Below are 17,500 nucleotides of genomic sequence, written 5' to 3'. Positions count from 1 at the left end.
AGGCAATATTCATAACTTATTTCATATTCAACATTTTTCCACAAAGTACTTGTTGTTGAATAATACAATGATAACCGAAAAATTCAGGAAACCTATCAACACGCCTGTAGAGAGCAATGAATCCACTGATATGGCCAGCCATTGCAGGTGCCCCATCAGTTGTTATTGATGCAAGCTTACTCGTTGAACAAACTCACTGTAAATCTGGAATGTGTCTTTACGTCTAGTTGTAGCTTTCAATGGTAGGATTTTCAGCAGTTCCTATTTGGTTCTCATGTCTCTAAATACCATCCGACTGAAAATGCATAACTGTGATGTATCAACCACATCAGTAGATTCATCAAATTGTAATGAAAAATACACACACTCATGTACGTCTTTATCCAGCTGTTCACTCGACTCCTTAGTCATACATTCACAGCGCCTCATAACAGTGTTTCTTGGTAGCTGAAGATCCTTGATGAAAGAAAGGATTTGAGATTCATTTTTGTGTTTTCAAGTACCGAGTCCGTTGCTTCTAAAAATGCCTGTCTAATTATTTCTCATCTTGAAATTCCTCTTTATGCTTTGCAAGCACCCTACTCACCCTAAAAGATGCAATGGTAGCTGTATATACTGAAGATAATTGTTCTGTTTAATCATAAATAATTTCAAATAAGGCTGCCAAGTCATGTGATCGACTTGAGAAGGGCTTGCGATCGACTGGTTGGCCACCCCTGATATATATATTATATATGTATATATGTTTATATATATATATATATATATATATATATATATATATATATATATATATATATATATATATATATATATATATATATATATATATATATATATATATATATATATATATATATATATATATATATATACTCGTATATATATATTAAAACAAATCCATGTGAAGAATATTTGACAGAGGTGTTTGTATAAAATCCAAAATAGTACGCCTCTATTAACATGATGTATACAGCAACAGCTTCGTGAATAACAACTTTCCCTACGAATGCCAGTATAAAGTCTGACCAAAACAGCTGCAGCGACAAAGGTGCCAGTAATAATACCAATAACAGCAGAGAAACTCACCATTTGTCAGTGGAGTCAGTTGCATCCAAGAGGTGCTGGCTCCTCCTGCACTCTGTCCAAATACAGTCACTTGATCTCTGTTTCCACCAAAATTCTTGATGTAATTTTGAATCTGTTTTAAAAAAATGCCACGGTGAGAAACATGGAGACAGAATTCGAACAGCTGTGCAGTATATATAATATATATAGTACATATATATATGTATATATATATATTATATATATATGTATAATATATATATATATATATATATATATATATATATATATATATATATATATATATATATATATATATATATATATATATATATATATATATATATATATATATGTATATGTATATATATATATAGATATATATATATATATATATATATATATATATATATATACATATACATATATATATATATAATATATATATATCTATATATATATATATATATATATATATATATATATATATATATATATATATATATATAATATATGAAGTGTTTGTTACAGATTTCATAGTTAAGAAATATAGTAATTTTTGACAGGAAAACGGAATAAATGAGGTATTAAAGAATATTGATAAACATCTGTTTACATAGTGCATAAAACAGACAAAAAGAAATACTCTGCAGACATTTGTGCAAGGCCCGTTGCTTTAAAATGGGACTTGTAATTAAACAGCAGCCGTTCATTGTGAGTCTCTCTTCAGGTGGAATTCTCTTGGCCTGTTAACGTTGATCTTTATTCAATCAGGCAGATAGCGAGAGCAACGGACAGCTAATTTTTTTTCCAACATTTATCTCTGAATTCCATCTCGCTACTTTTCGTCGAGACCTGAAGCCGGTTTACCCCTTCCGTTCATTCTTTCTCTTTTCCTTTTTCTTGGGACCTTGGTTGGAAAAGGGCATTAAGTTGCCCGTCCTATTAGCCTTTGCTTGAAAGAATTACAAACCGGAACTCTTGTAAATTTTCGTTGTTGAATCACTATATTGTGTTCAAATTAAAAATCTTACCACTTTCTGGCAAGGATGGTTCTGATGGACAGTTCAACAGTCCTTTGCACTGTCTGACAGATGCCACTGAAGTAAACTGCCGTGAAACTGTTTAGCCATTCGAAGAGTTTATGAACAAAAAGAAAAAAAGTTCCAGGCATACAGCAAGATTTTAATTTACAATGGACGACACTGGAAAAAGATATTCGGGTCGTAAAAGACTGGATTTTCTTTTGAGGCGAAAATCAGTCATTTCACACTGAATTCTGATACGGAATGGAACTCTCTCAGGTTCTTACCCATCGCAGAGCTGTGATTTGGTCCATGAGCCCCATATTGCCAGGGCTGTCTTCCATGTTTCCTGCCAAGAAACCTGCAAAAGGAAGAGACTAAGAATGTAGACCATTACAGGGCAGCGCAGGCCTCCTAAGGTTAGCATGTACGTTCATGAAAATGAACGTAGAGAAGAAGAGAGACAAGTGACAGATAAAATAAGATAAAACACTGAAATACACACGTAAATACTTAACAGATAAACAAGACTTAAGGAATGACTCGTTAAAGTGATATCATAGCCTCTCAAAGTCATGGCTGTAGATAAAGCTTTCTTTAGCTGATTATTTATATGTAGAAACCAGTTTGTACTCACTATTTCAGCGCATGGCTTTGGCATTCCTGAAATTTAATTAAATGCTCAAAGGCTCTCTGAGAAATTGCCGAAACAAATCGATATTAAGAGTTTGATAATGATAAACGAAGTCAATTTATAATACCATCGTCTCATTTCGAAGAGAGAGAGAGAGAGAGAGAGAGAGAGAGAGAGAGAGAGAGAGAGAGAGAGAGAGAGTTTATTTTATGATATCTTATGAACGGTTTCACCTTTCTGGGACTTCTGAGTATCCACGTAATATGTCCATCTCCACCCCAGCAGCTGGTTTACACAATTCTCTGTTGAGGTCAACAAAGGCACACTGGGTTTTTAAGTAAGCCTGCCCATACCGGGTATTAACCCGGTATGTACCCACCTATCTCCGAGGTGATAGTACTAAACATGGCGGAAGCTCCTTGATACGCCGTATTTAGTACTAGCCCCTCGGGGGTCAAAGTATTTATACACCCATTTCTATATTGTGTGGTCGACAAATTGTGTTAAACGATATCTTTGTGCGGCCGTCTACTTTACTTAGTATGAGTTTAGGCCTGCCCTGGACTTTGACAAAGGTGGATACATACCGGGTTAATACCCCCGTACCGTATTCGCTCTGGGATTGAATGCGGGTCGTTCGTTTGAGAGCCATGAGCGGTAACATTGAGCCACGACGATCAGAGAGAGAGATAATTACCAAAAGATGCGAGTCTGTACTGCACCACCACTACCATGACGTCACGATCCATGAGTTTCGTAGGGACGTAGAGGTTAGCGTCCCCGGTCATGTAAGCTCCGCCATGAAACCATACCATCACTGGTAGGGTCCTCGTCACTGGAGTTTCCGGGAACTGTAATGAAAGCCCAAGTCGAGTCATAGAATGGAAGGCTGTTTGGGGAACTAGACTGATCTAAATGTCAAACTTTATTTTATATATATATATATATATATATATATATATGTATATATATATATATATATATATATATATTATATGTATATTTATATATATATATATATATATATATATATATATATATATATATATATATATATATATATATATATATATATATATATATAACGCCGTGTAATACAAAAAATCCTTTTATTTTTTCCAGTAACTAAGATTTTGATTTACACGGCGTTTGAAATGAATATATATATATATATATATATATATATATATGGGTGTGTATGCATACATATATATATATATATATATATATATATATATATATATATATATATATATATATATATATATATTATTATTATTATTATTATTATTATTATTATTATTATTATTATTATATTGCTGGTAATCTGAAAACTAGAGCTGACGCAATTTAAAGTCTTTCGAATTTAAAGGCTTTCGAATGTTTTTCAATACTGCTGATAACTATTATCACAATATAATTTCCCGTTCAGTGTCTTTAATGAGCTTTGCCATCTTTTTTTCAATACTGCCCAAAGAAACTTAGAAACACACGAGAAAATAAAAACTGACACTTCAGAAATATTAGCAAAAAAAAAAAAAAAAAAAAAAAATTGCACTTTCAACTGCTTTTCATAACTACTGGTAACTTCTTTTCCTGTCTTCTGATAATAATGAAATGTTGCCTGTATTTTACACTTCAAAAAAATCCTTCTTAAGAAGAGTGGAAACGCTCGAGGAAAAATTACCTGTACAATGCGGCAGTTTTGCAGCGTCTCATCGGCCCCTACCCGCACCCACTTTTTAGCCATTTACTTTGCCTCCATTGCCACTTCCTTTTTACATTCTTGCTGTCTAACCTCCCGAACTTTTACATATATATATATATATATATATATATATATATATATATATATATATATATATATATATATATATATATATATACAGTATATATATATACTCTTTGTACATATGTATATGATATACAAACAGTATATATATATTTATATATGTAAAAGTTCGGGAGGTTAGACAGCAAGAATGTAAAAAGGAAGTGGCAATGGAGGCAAAGTAAATGGCTAAAAAGTGGGTGCGGGTAGGGGCCGATGGGACGCTGCAAAACTGCCGCATTGTACAGGTAATTTTTCCTCGAGCGTTTCCACTCTTCTCAAGACGGATTTTTTTGAAGTGTAAAATACAGGCAACATTTCATGAGCATCAGCAAACAGGAAAAGAAGTTACCAGGAATTATGAAAAGCAGTTGAAAGTGCGAATATTTTTTTCTTTTTTTGCTAATTTTCTGAAGTGTCAGTTTTTATTTTCTCGTGTGTTTCGAAATTTTTTTAGGCAGTATTGAAAAAAAGATGGCAAAGTTCATTAAAGACACCGAACGGGAAATTATATTGTGATAATAGTTATCAACAGTATTGAAAAACATTCGAAAGACTTTAAATTGCGTCAGCTCTAGTTTTCAGATTACCAGCAATATAATAATAATGATATAATAATAATAATAATAATAATAATTTGTTGTTCAACGAAATAAAGACAGGTGAGACGATTCTGGAGGTGGAGGAATATATAGGATGCCAGCGTAATAATAATAGTAAACAAGTAAAAAATACGCTGAAGTTTCAGCCACGGCCCGGTGATGGCCTATCCTATAGCGTTGCCAGAAGCACGATTACGGCTAAATTTAACCTTAAATAAAATAAAAACTACTGAGGCTAGAGGGCTGCAATTTGCTATGTTTGATGATCGGCGGGTGGATGATCACCATACCAATTTTCAACCCTCTAGCCTCAGTGGTTTTTAAGATCTGAGGACGGACAGAAAAAATGCGAACGGACAGACAAACCCGGCATAATAGTTTCCTTTTACAGAAAATTAAAAAGTTGAAAGTCTTTCTGAACTTTAAAGGCATATATATATATATATATATATATATATATATATATATATATATATATATATATATATATATATATATATATATATATATATATATACACACACACACATATATATATACATATATATTTATATATATATATATATATAATATATATATATATATATATATATATATATATATATATATATATATATATATATATATATATATATATATATATATATATATATATATATATATATATGTATATATATAATGGTGCGTCAAAATAACAGAAGCAAGCAGTAGAAGCTCCTAACCAGAATGGAGGGTCTCACTTACGACAGGTGTATAGATGCTAAGATGTAGGCAGTCCTCCCTTCCTCCAATCACGTCCAAGATTAGGGAAACCTGGACACACCTGGCCCTTAGGAACACAGCCTCGTATTCGCCCTCCTCCGTTTCTTTGGGCCATTCTCCTTTGAAGGGTTCGGGATACTGCGGAACAGGAAATAGTATCAGTCATAATAATAACAATGATTATATTGATTATAATAGTTCTGCTCGTTTAATATAAATCTGCAGATAGCGTGTTAGAATTACTAATCAAATTTATTTAATATAAATGTGCACAGTACATGCGCTGTTGGAAATGCTAATTACAGTTGGAAATACTAATCAAAATACTGCTGTGATTTTTATCATCATCAGTTTTTATAAGGTTGACGCTTGTTCCATAAGAATGGTTGAGGTTTAGCGACAGTTATTAAAGGTAAATCTGCGAATAACTTTGGAAGAGTGTGGAGTCACTTAATCTTCATTTTTTTTTCCTTTTCCCACCATACTCCTTTCCCCCCTTTAGAAGAAATGTCTCAAGACATTGTCGGATCTGGATGATGGCCCTGTGCCCTTCTTCATCCTGGCTGCGACCCACTGCAGCCACATTGATGCCTTTTGCGTCACATGACTTTGGAGACGATGATGATTGTGGCAGTCAAATAACTGTAAGGTACATAATTCACTGCGTAGTCAGCAGAGCCAACATTGGATGTATAATGAGGTCCACATATAACGAATATATATTTATATTATATATATATATATATATATATATATATATATATATATATATATATATATATATATATATATATATATATATATGCAGTGGATTACGTAGAATTAATTGATTGTAATTGTAAAGGGGAGGTTGAGCTAGCCTACTATGTGTTTCTGTATGGCTTTGAATTTTACCAGGGTAAGTTTTTTAAAAACCTTTTTTATGTAATATATTTATTACAATATTTACAATACACCATATTATATTTCAGTTCACATTATTACATATCTTGACCAAAAAATACCGAGATGAGGATGTAAAGCGTTCTTCACGTATATGTTCTACTTTGACCTAAGACCTGTTGTGATTTCCGCATCCAAAAAATTGAGACGAACGAGAAGTTAAAAGGTTTGGTGGGTATTAGAAATGCATGTACTGTATATCTAGTGAAACTGACCAATGGATTACATATGCTAATTGATATACATGTATCTGAAATGTGAGGAAATTGCGAAAATAAGACGTTATTGTGGCTATTAAAATACACGCTTATATATATATATATGTGTATGTATATATATATATATATATATATATATATATATATATATATATATATATATATATATATATATATATATATATATATATATATATATATAGAAATCATCAACACACAATCACGTGTGGAACAGAAATAAATTTCTGACTCACGTCAGGATCGTGTGTTGATGATTTCTATCTTATTCACTCAGGAGGATAATTCGAATGAAATGTTGTCTATTGGGTCATTGCTGAGTCGGGAAGTTGGGAAAACTCGCTGGTATGCAAGCAGTTAGCTTGCCCAGGTAATTCCTTGGGTGCAGTTGCTCTCAGGTTCCAACTTCTTTTAGACTTGTATGGCCCAGTGGGTAACGCCCTTGCTTTCCACCTGAGAGACCTGGGTTCGATCCCGACGTGAGTCAGAAATTTATTTCTGTTCCACACGTGATTGTGTGTTGATGATTTCTATCTTATTCACTCAGAAGGGATAATTCGAATGAAATGTTGTGTATTGGGTCATTGCTGAGTCGGGAAGTTGGGGAAAACTCGCTGGTATGCAAGCAGTTAGCTTGCCCAGGTAATTCCTTGGGTGCAGTTGCTCTCAGGTTCCAACTTCTTTTAGACTTGTATGGCCCAGTGGATAACACCCTTGCTTTCCACCTGAGAGACCTGGGTTCGATCCCGACGTGAGTCAGAAATTTATTTCTGTTCCACACGTGATTGTGTGTTGATGATTTCTATCTTATTCACTCAGAAGGGATAATTCGAATGAAATGTTGTCTATTGGGTCATTGCTGAGTCGGGAAGTTGGGGAAAACTCGCTGGTATGCAAGCAGTTAGCTTGCCGAGGTAATTCCTTGGGTGCAGTTGCTCTCAGGTTCCAACTTCTTTTAGACTTGTATGGCCCAGTGGGTAACGCCCTTGCTTTCCACCTGAGAGACCTGGGTTCGATCCCGACGGGAGTCAGAAATTTATTTCTGTTCCACACGTGATTGTGTGTTGATGATTTCTATCTTATTCACTCAGAAGGGATAATTCGAATGAAATATTGTCTATTGGGTCATTGCTGAGTCAGGAAGTTGGGGAAAACTCGCTGGTATGCAAGCAGTTAGCTTGCCGAGGTAATTCCTTGGGTGCAGTTGCTCTCAGGTTCCAACTTCTTTTAGACTTGTATGGCCCAGTGGGTAACGCCTTGTCTTGCTTTCCACCTGAGAGACCTGGGTTCGATCCTGACGTGAGTCAGAAATTTATATATATATATAATATATATATATTTATATACATGCATACATACATACATATATATATACATACATATATATATATATATATATATATATATATATATATATATATATATATATATATATATATATATATATATATATTATATATATATATATTTATATACATGCATACATACATACATACATACATACATACATACATACATATATATATATATATATATATATATATATATATATATATATATATATATATATATATATATATATTTGTGTTTGTGGTATGTGTGTACATTGTTGTGTGCACAGTATCGTGTATCAGAGATCAGAGCGCATATTATAAAATAACTAAATAAGAAACATACATCACAGAAATCTACCAGATAATCATTCTATGTAAGTGAAGGCTTTATTTCTCAAATCCACGGACTTGATTCCGTCCTCATTACAACATTGTTTTGACTTATCGGTCATCTTGTTTACAGGAGAGCAAAGGAGGTGACCTTGAATCCGACCGAGTGATAAGCTGATCTCGGCGTCAAGCTTATCAGCTGATGGTCACAACACTTCAGATCTTGACATTTTTTGCTTTTTTGCTTTGGTGGCGGTGTTGAGATTCATAGCTGAATGCTTTGTCAATTTTTTTTATTCTTTTATCGTTGAAGGTGACTTTCTTGGTTTTAAGTATGTTCAGTTTGTATCGTTTTTGATTGCTTTTTGTTTTTTGTTTTTGCTGCAAGCATTTTTAATATTTTGTTTCGCCGCTAACGGCGTTGATACTGGACTCGGTTTGATTTCCGTTCGACAAATCCATTAAATCAGCGAATTATAGAAATCTATTAAATAAGCAAATTTGTAAGTTCTGTCTTCTTCGTTCAGGGCAGTTTTCTATCCTAAAACCTTTTTAATGTCTCGTCCTCTCTGTGTAACTGTACAAAACATTTCGGCTTTGATGAAAGACATAATCCTTTCATTCCTTCTCTGGAAACTAGACACGTTGTAATTACTGTAAAGATTTTCGTAAAAAGTGACAAAAAAAATGATGCCCAGCCTAAGGAACCTCCAGATCCGTCTAAATTACTGTATAGAAATGTTACTTCGTAAGCTTAAGATTTTCCAAATAATTCTCACTTAGAGACTTCTACAATGACTCTTAAGTGATTTGACGACCCCTGTAGTGGGTAGTGCCGTCAGTGCACCTCATGCGGTGCACTGCACGCATTACTTAAGATTCTTTGCAGCATCCCTCCGGCCCCTACCTGCAACCCCTTTCTACCTTTTACTGTACCTCCGTTCATATTCTCTTTCTTCCATCTTACTTTCCACCCTCTCCTAACAGTTATTCCATAGTGCAACCGCGAGGTGTTCCACCTGTTGCACCTTTCAAACCTTTTTAACGTGAATTTCCGTCTCGGAGCTGAATGACCTCATAGGTCCCAGCGCTTGGCCTTTGGCCTAAATTCTGTATTCTGTTCTGTTCGATTCCTTGATGACCATCTTCCGCAGGCAGCTGTTGAAGATCTCTAAATGTCTCTTAATTATACAGAGTAGAGTTTTAAAGATTTTCCTAGCGGCACTTTAATACATGCAACTCCTAACGATTTTCTAGGGGATTCTCAGGAACATATAGCTTTCAGATATCTTCCATGCGACCCCAAACTAGATACGCTACTTAAAGGTTTTCCAAGCGACTCCGAAGTACATGTAACATTTACCAAAAGAAGAGACCCGTAATTACTGGCAACTTTAATTATTTTCAGAGATGAAAATATCTTAGATAGTTATATGGATACCGGCTATACAATATAATATATATATATATATATGTATGTGTGTAAATGTATATATATAATTATTTATATAAATATATTGTTACGTGTGAGGGTCTTGGTTGATCATGTATTATTCAATTTACGTAATTTTTATGGCCCTGCAAACCAAGATTACACGTAACCTGCCACTTGAAGCCAAAAGTTAACCTCAAAGACAGACGTTAATTAGCCAAAGGTCGCCAGTTAAGGGTTATTAACCTTAACAAAGAATATTTGAGATGAATTTGATTTTAAACGCAACGGTTCTCCCAAACATTCGGACGCGAGGCATACAAAAGCATCGAGATTTAACCTGATTTTGCTTACCCTAAATCCTAGGTATTTTACTGGAATAACGGGGGTTGAAGCTAACAATATAATAATTAGGCTTAATCTAGACTTTGTAAACACATATACCCTAAGTGGTGGCTGAAGGAAGAAAACAAAGAAAAAATGTGAAATACAGAAAAGTACTAGTCAATCGACGAAGCTTCAACAAGAATCGGACTTACCGTGAATGTCGAAGTCGCTGCGCAAACGAGGACCTCAGGAGTCGTATTCTGGCAGTCTTCCCAATTCACTAATTAAGTTAGACGTAGGAGGAAAAGTAATAAAGAACAAAGAATATCGTTCGGGCATGCACGCAGCGTCACCCTGGTTCAGCGACGCTGGAATCTCTCTGACCCGACCTCGCCGTTCCCGCCAGAGGAGGGCTTATACCGCCCCGGGCAATCCGACCTTGACAAAGGCATCGTCGAATGCATAGAATAAAGCTTAAGGGCCACCATAACTAGGGGTCATTGAGCGTAAACCCTCTCTGAGGCTTAGGTCCCTAATGCCCTAGCATATTTTGTTTACAAACTTTCCAGCCTATGCGGCGCCATTTGTCTACTGCGGTGATTGTTATTTTTAAATTGCCTAGCCTACCGGCGGGCAGAGATGTTCTCTGTCGAGGTGAATCGGACTAATATTCCTACACCTAACTACATCGAGGGCGAACAGCAGTAATATTTATAAAAGCTCCCCCCCTTAAGAGGGCCTTCACTCCCTTTTCGGGCGTGAAGGTCTATACTAAGCAAGCTGTTCGCCTCTCGTAGGTTACTCTCCTTCCCCTGGGCAGATTAGTCCTGGTTAGCCTACCTAGCTACAGAACTACCTAACCCTAGATAGGATACGAGCTGTATTCACTACCTTACCTAATTCTAATAGTACTAGAAGGTGCTCACGGTTATTATAGGCTACCTCCTACAATCATGATGTGTTTTAGACCTAGCCTAGTGGTACATTCTATGATATTCCCTAGCCTAACCTATCCTAACCCGACCGTAGCACCAACCTAAGAGTTAACATTCTAACTAAATTACAACATGGTTTATGTTTAATACAATTAAAATTTACTAGTTAATTCATGAGGGTTGCCTCATATGATAAATGGGTGCCTCACTGAGGTCTTAGGCCATGCGTGTCACGAGCATCGTGGCTCGTTTCACAATAGTTAAGATTACTGAAATTAGTTAGGCTACTTACATGATTACTGCGGCTCGGTGGTAAGTGGAAAGAACAAGGCTACTAAATTGATGTACTGTACTTTAAGGTGGCCTAGGCTAGGTACAAATAAAAGGAAGAGATCACACTGGCTACCTTCTCTGGGCAGGGGCCAGGATCACTCTTAGATGTTAGGGCACTGTGCCGAGAGGGCACTAGTGTCAGGATGAGCGTATAGCTCGGCAACTACTGGGCTCTCTTCCGCCCCTTCTTCTTCTTCTTCGGTTTCCTCCAAGGCCTATCAGTAGGTGGCCTAGCAGGTGATGAGAGCACCGACTCCGGGACAGGCCAGAAGGGCTGTGGGCGCGAAGTCAGGGGCAACTGCAAAAGCTGCGGGAGGACTCCTACTCCGGCTGCTGCGACAACCGAGCGAGAGCGATCTCGACTTCTGCGTCCGAGGATGCCAGTTCCTGGTCTTCAAGGAAGGGGTACCATTTTGATCCTCCAGGGTTCATCCCTGGAGTCAAAATTTGCAAAGAAGAAGCTTCGGGTGCTGGAGGCTCTCCAGTCGCAAGGATCAGCTGCATGGGGAATCCTAAATCTCCCGGAGGGGGATTCGCCTCATGATTTAGACCCGGCATAGGGGCCTTTTCCATTGGTAGCTCAACGTCCGTGGCGGACGGAGTCTGGCACTGCTCAGTGCTCGCAAGTGGCACTGGCAGCAGTTGAGGGTCAGGCATGCCTGACAAGGGGTCCGGAGGTGCAATACCTCTCGGACGACTTGGGTTTGGCTGCGGCAGAGATTCCTGCCCCAGCGGAGATCGTAGCCTCTCCTAGAGTTTTGTTCGGGGCGTCCGCTGGGCGTTGCTTGCTTGGGCAGCCCTCCCAATTTGTGGAGTGGTCTGCCCGCTTGCACGTCCTGCAGCGGTACTGCTCCTCCTGAATCTCTCTTCGCGGAGGGGGAGGACCTCTTGGTGGGCCAGCCCTTCGCGATTGGAGAGGGCTAGGCCTGAAATAGGTTGGGTGGCGCCCCTTCCGCGGACCACTTTGGTGGGCGGAAGGTGGAGGTTTGTCATTTTTGGGAGTTTTACATGTGGCCTCCGTGGAGGAGGTAACGCTGACTGCGGAGTGGCGTTGGTAACGGGCTTCGCAGAGAAGATCCCGACCCAACAAGAAGACCACCGGGCCGAATTCCACCTACCACGCCAAGGCGGTGGGGTATCGTGCCCCAAGGCGTCATAACCTGGAGTTGGACCGTGGGAACGGTGATGGTGTGGCCCTCTATCCACTTCATTTCCCACCGGGTTTCTTCGTCAACCATGGCACCGGCTGGCACTTGGGCCCTAGTGATCAGGCTAATGTCTGCCGCAGTGTCTACTGTGACCGGAAGGGTCACTGGCAGGCTAGTGCCCTGAAGAGGGGCCACCGAGATGAACTGGGTTTCCAGTCTCTCGGGGTAAAGGATCCGGTGCGGACCAGCAGCAGAAAATGAAGTGCTGATTAGGTTGACAAATTTGGTGGTGGGGACATGATGTGGACAGGCCGGAGATCCAGCATTGTAGTGGCTAGCAGCCCCACAGGATTTGCACGGGCCTTTTGGATGGGCTCGGTGGCCTGCAGTAACTGTTGGAGGAGAGGGCTGAGCGGATGAATCGGGAGCGGAGTTCTGGCTGGTAGGGTTAGGCTGCTTATTAGTGCCGAGTTTGTATCGGCACTCAGCTTCAGCGTGGCCCCCCTTCTTGCAATAGTTGCATATGGTCTTGCTAGGCAGTCCATTCTTCGGGCGAGTGGAGTTCGAGAGGTAGGCCGGAGAGATGATTCGCTTCTGAGAGGTGCTATGCGACTGATTGAAAGTTTCCACGAATCAGCCATGCGACAAGCTTCCATAAGTGTGGAGGGCTGTTTATCGTTAAGATATACTGCAAGGGGCCCTGGCACACATTGGAAAAGGTCTTCTAGCATGGTCCGATTGAAAAGATCCTCAAACGTCGTGCAGGCCAAGGAGTCGAACCAGCGCGTACCGGACTGGGTTTTGTGACAGGCCCATTCCGTCCAAGACCAGCCGACTTCCTTGGCAAGACCTCGGAACCGTTGTCTCCATTTTTCTGGGGTTATCTCGTAGGCCTTGGTAATGACTCTACGAACTTCCGCCATGTTGCCTCTCTGGCTCTTCTCCAGTGAGCGAAGCGCTGCCTTAGCTTTTCCCTCCATATGCTTGGCTAGTATTAAGGCTCTCTCCGTCTCCGTGGTGCTGTAGTTATCGAAAAGAGCCTCGATCTCCTCCAGCCATGCTTCTGGCTCGTCCTCAGTCCACTTGGGGACTAGGGAATTGATGCTCGAAATTGGAGCGTTTGATGCAGCAGGTGTAGGACTGGAGGCTTGATGGCTAGCCATAGCTTCGGCATTCTCCATTTTCGCTCTCTCAAGCTCGAGCTCCTTCTCCTTTAGGGCTAACTCAGTTTCCTTGCAGGCTAACTCATGCTGTCTCCTTCTTTCTTCTCTTTCCTCTTCATATTGCCTCTGCTCGGCTTCATACTTCCTCTGCTCGAGTCTTTCTTCCTTCTCCCGCTTGGCCAAGTCGTCCACTTGCTCCTTAACCCAGGTGGTAAGTTCCGAGCCGGTGAGACCTGCCGCCGTCCCCAGCCCCAGGAAGGTTTTATAATGCTCTGCTGCCATGGTTCTGGTGGGGAAGGGCGTCTAACCGGGTCGACGGGCGTACTTGGGCAGCGAGGAAGTGTCTCTTCAAATGACGTGGCACCCTTTCAAAAGGTGGCACTGTAGTTTGGGTGTGCCGTGTACAGGTCACACTGGTGGCACTCAGTATCCCTAGGCACTGGTGCAGGTTAGGTTCCAGAAGAACCTTCTCTTCTGTGTTCCCTTTTGTTTTCTTTAGTGGCACTTATGGTGCCAATGTGTTCCTAGGGACCCTCTACTGGAGTCCAACTAGGCTATATGGGAGGAAAGGCACTCTACACCCCCTGCAGAGTGCAACAATCGAATGAGAGAGAAAGGGAAGGTAAAAGAGAGAGAGAGAGAGAGAGAGAGAGAGATAGAGAAGTAAGCTATTCCAGTGATGACAGTGCTGCAAATTATTGGCACTGTGGAATAAAGTGAATTTGGGTTTTTTTTTTTTTTTTTTTTTCCTTTAAAGATCCTCGTGAGTGGCTGGTCCCAGTACCGGCCCCAGTGCTGGCCCCTTCTTTTTCAGAGGGTGAAAACTACTGTTTGCTTCGGTCTGGATAGCAGGCCTCACTCGTGACCGACAGTTTATCACTGTATCGTAAGTACTCTTAACTTGTCCTCATCTATTGTGGGACAGAGGTGTTTCTTTTATTTGGCTTATTGTATTCGAATTAATTAGCCTAGTGTCGGCCGTTCTTTCTTTGAAGAGGGTCACGTACACTTAGGTTAGGAATGCTTACTTGAATGACGAGAGAGAGAGAGAGAGAGAGAGAGAGAGAGAGAGAGAGAGAGAGAGAGAGAGAGAGAGAGAGATTTTCAATCAGCGAATTTCTTGCTGCTTGAGAACATGTAAACAAAGATTTTATACATGCACAATGGCATGGATCTTAATAAAATGATATAGATGCGTCGTCTTGGCTTCCTTAGGGATTACTTTATTATCTTAATTTTCCCGGGAGCCGACGTCACAAAAGTTTATCGTAAAAATTTTAAATTTTCTTTATATGATTTTTATAGTAGGTATTCGTAGGAACTTGTTATGGTACTCCTAACTAAGGCCTATCTTTCCCTGCCTAAATTGTCTTTTGTTTTTTTCCTAGCTAAGATATTAGGAGGTGGGTTCGCTACGAAAGAAAAAAAAAGATATATGACCCCAAGAGTGGCTCGGGCAGTCTGGTCACAATAACAAGGTCGTTGAGATGGCGGCCAAGGTCCCGTTAGGCCTAAATTTCAAAACAACCTCGGGCGGCGAAGGAAACCCCAAAATGGCCGTTCTCTCACAAACAGTTCGAACAATTTCAAAACAACCGCGCGAACACGGCGGAGGAATCCAAGATGGCGGGTATTTTCTTTTTCAAACAAATTCAAAAACAACGCAACAAATGCAGGTATCCAGATTTTACTTTAAATATACCACTCATGCATAGCGTTTTCCGTTACGGATGGAAAACTAAATTACCAACAACTTTGTGTCTTTTGGTATCGTATTCTCACCCGGACATTAAACAAAGAATGAAAAGAGAAATGCTAGCCTGCCTGCGTAAATTTACGTTGTTGAACGGTACCTTTATTGTAAAATTACTATTTCAGTTCGTTTGCTACTTCACTGACACGGTTTTGAATGATTCCCGCTATATGCAAACAATAACGATCGGAATTGCCGACGCGATTTCTACATTACTTTGTGTATATGAACTGGGCTCCGCGATTCGGCCTTAGTAACGACACAAATTGTGATTCTCTGCTCTCGAGTTGCACCCTTTCCTACGCTAATTCTCGCTACACTTGTTATACTATTCTCTTTACTGCTTATTATTATGCCTCGTTCCTTGTTTGGAAGAATGAAATGGAGTTCGATATCTGACTTTTATTTTTTTGGAATTAATGTAATTTTAATTTCCTTTTCTCCAGATTCTTTCTCTAAAATGTACTTTAGATTCTACATAAGGTCGCCAATGTTACGTGTGAGGGTCTTGGTTGATCATGTATTATTCAATTTACGTAATTTTTACGGCCCTGCAAACCAAGATTACACGTAACCTGCCACTTGAAGCCAAAAGTTAACCTCAAAGACAGACGTTAATTAGCCAAAGGTCGCCAGTTAAGGGTTATTAACCTTAACAAAGAATATTTGAGATGAATTTGATTTTAAACGCAACGGTTCTCCCAAACATTCGGACGCGAGGCATACAAAAGCATCGAGATTTAACCTGATTTTGCTTACCCTAAATCCTAGGTATTTTACTGGAATAACGGGGTTGAAGCTAACAATATAATAATTAGGCTTAATCTAGACTTTGTAAACACATATACCCTAAGTGGTGGCTGAAGGAAGAAAACAAAGAAAAAATGTGAAATACAGAAAAGTACTAGTCAATCGACGAAGCTTCAACAAGAATCGGACTTACCGTGAATGTCGAGTCGCTGCGCAAACGAGGGACCTCAGGAGTCGTATTCTGGCAGTCTTCCCAATTCACTAATTAAGTTAGACGTAGGAGGAAAAGTAATAAAGAACAAAGAATATCGTTCGGGCACGCACGCAGCGTCACCCTGGTTCAGCGACCGCTGGAATCTCTCTGACCCGACCTCGCTTCGTTCCCGCCAGAGGAGGGCTTATACCGCCCCGGGCAATCCGACCTTGACAAAGGCATCGTCGAATGCATAGAATAAAGCTTAAGGGCCACCATAACTAGGGGTCATTGAGCGTAAACCCTCTCTGAGGCTTAGGTCCCTAATGCCCTAGCATATTTTGTTTACAAACTTTCCAGCCTATGCGGCGCCATTTGTCTAAGGGCGGTGATTGTTATTTTTAAATTGCCTAGCCTACCGGCGTGGCAGAGATGTTCTCTGTCGAGGTGAATCGGACTAATATTCCTACACCTAACTACATCGAGGGCGAACAGCAGTAATATTTATAAATATATATATATATATATATATATATATATATATATATATATATATATATATATATATATATATATATATATATATTGTGTGTGTATATACATATTGTACATTATATATATACATATATATATACATATATATAATATATATATAGTAGGTATACGATCCGTTATCAGAGTAAAATATAAAAGCAAGGTGGA

At 39.0% G+C, this 17,500-nt stretch overlaps 1 protein-coding gene across 1 annotated transcript in view; it reads right to left on the bottom strand.

The window, feature by feature from the left end:
• Nucleotides 1-17,500, bottom strand: part of LOC136847167 (juvenile hormone esterase-like) — a 38,022-nt gene that overhangs the window by 15,966 nt on the left and 4,556 nt on the right. The window contains exons 2-5 of the mRNA XM_067118575.1: nt 5,905-6,060; nt 3,425-3,578; nt 2,381-2,454; nt 1,090-1,201 (exon numbers count right to left, since the gene is read on the bottom strand). Coding sequence (XP_066974676.1) covers nt 1,090-1,201; nt 2,381-2,454; nt 3,425-3,578; nt 5,905-6,060 — 496 coding nt within the window. The remainder of the gene's footprint in view (nt 1-1,089; nt 1,202-2,380; nt 2,455-3,424; nt 3,579-5,904; nt 6,061-17,500) is intronic.

Source organism: Macrobrachium rosenbergii, chromosome 16 (assembly GCF_040412425.1).
Source record: "Macrobrachium rosenbergii isolate ZJJX-2024 chromosome 16, ASM4041242v1, whole genome shotgun sequence".
Classification (NCBI taxonomy): Eukaryota; Metazoa; Arthropoda; class Malacostraca; order Decapoda; family Palaemonidae; genus Macrobrachium; species Macrobrachium rosenbergii.
Note: the sequence above shows the minus strand (reverse complement) of the source record. Positions and strands in the feature narration are given on the sequence as shown.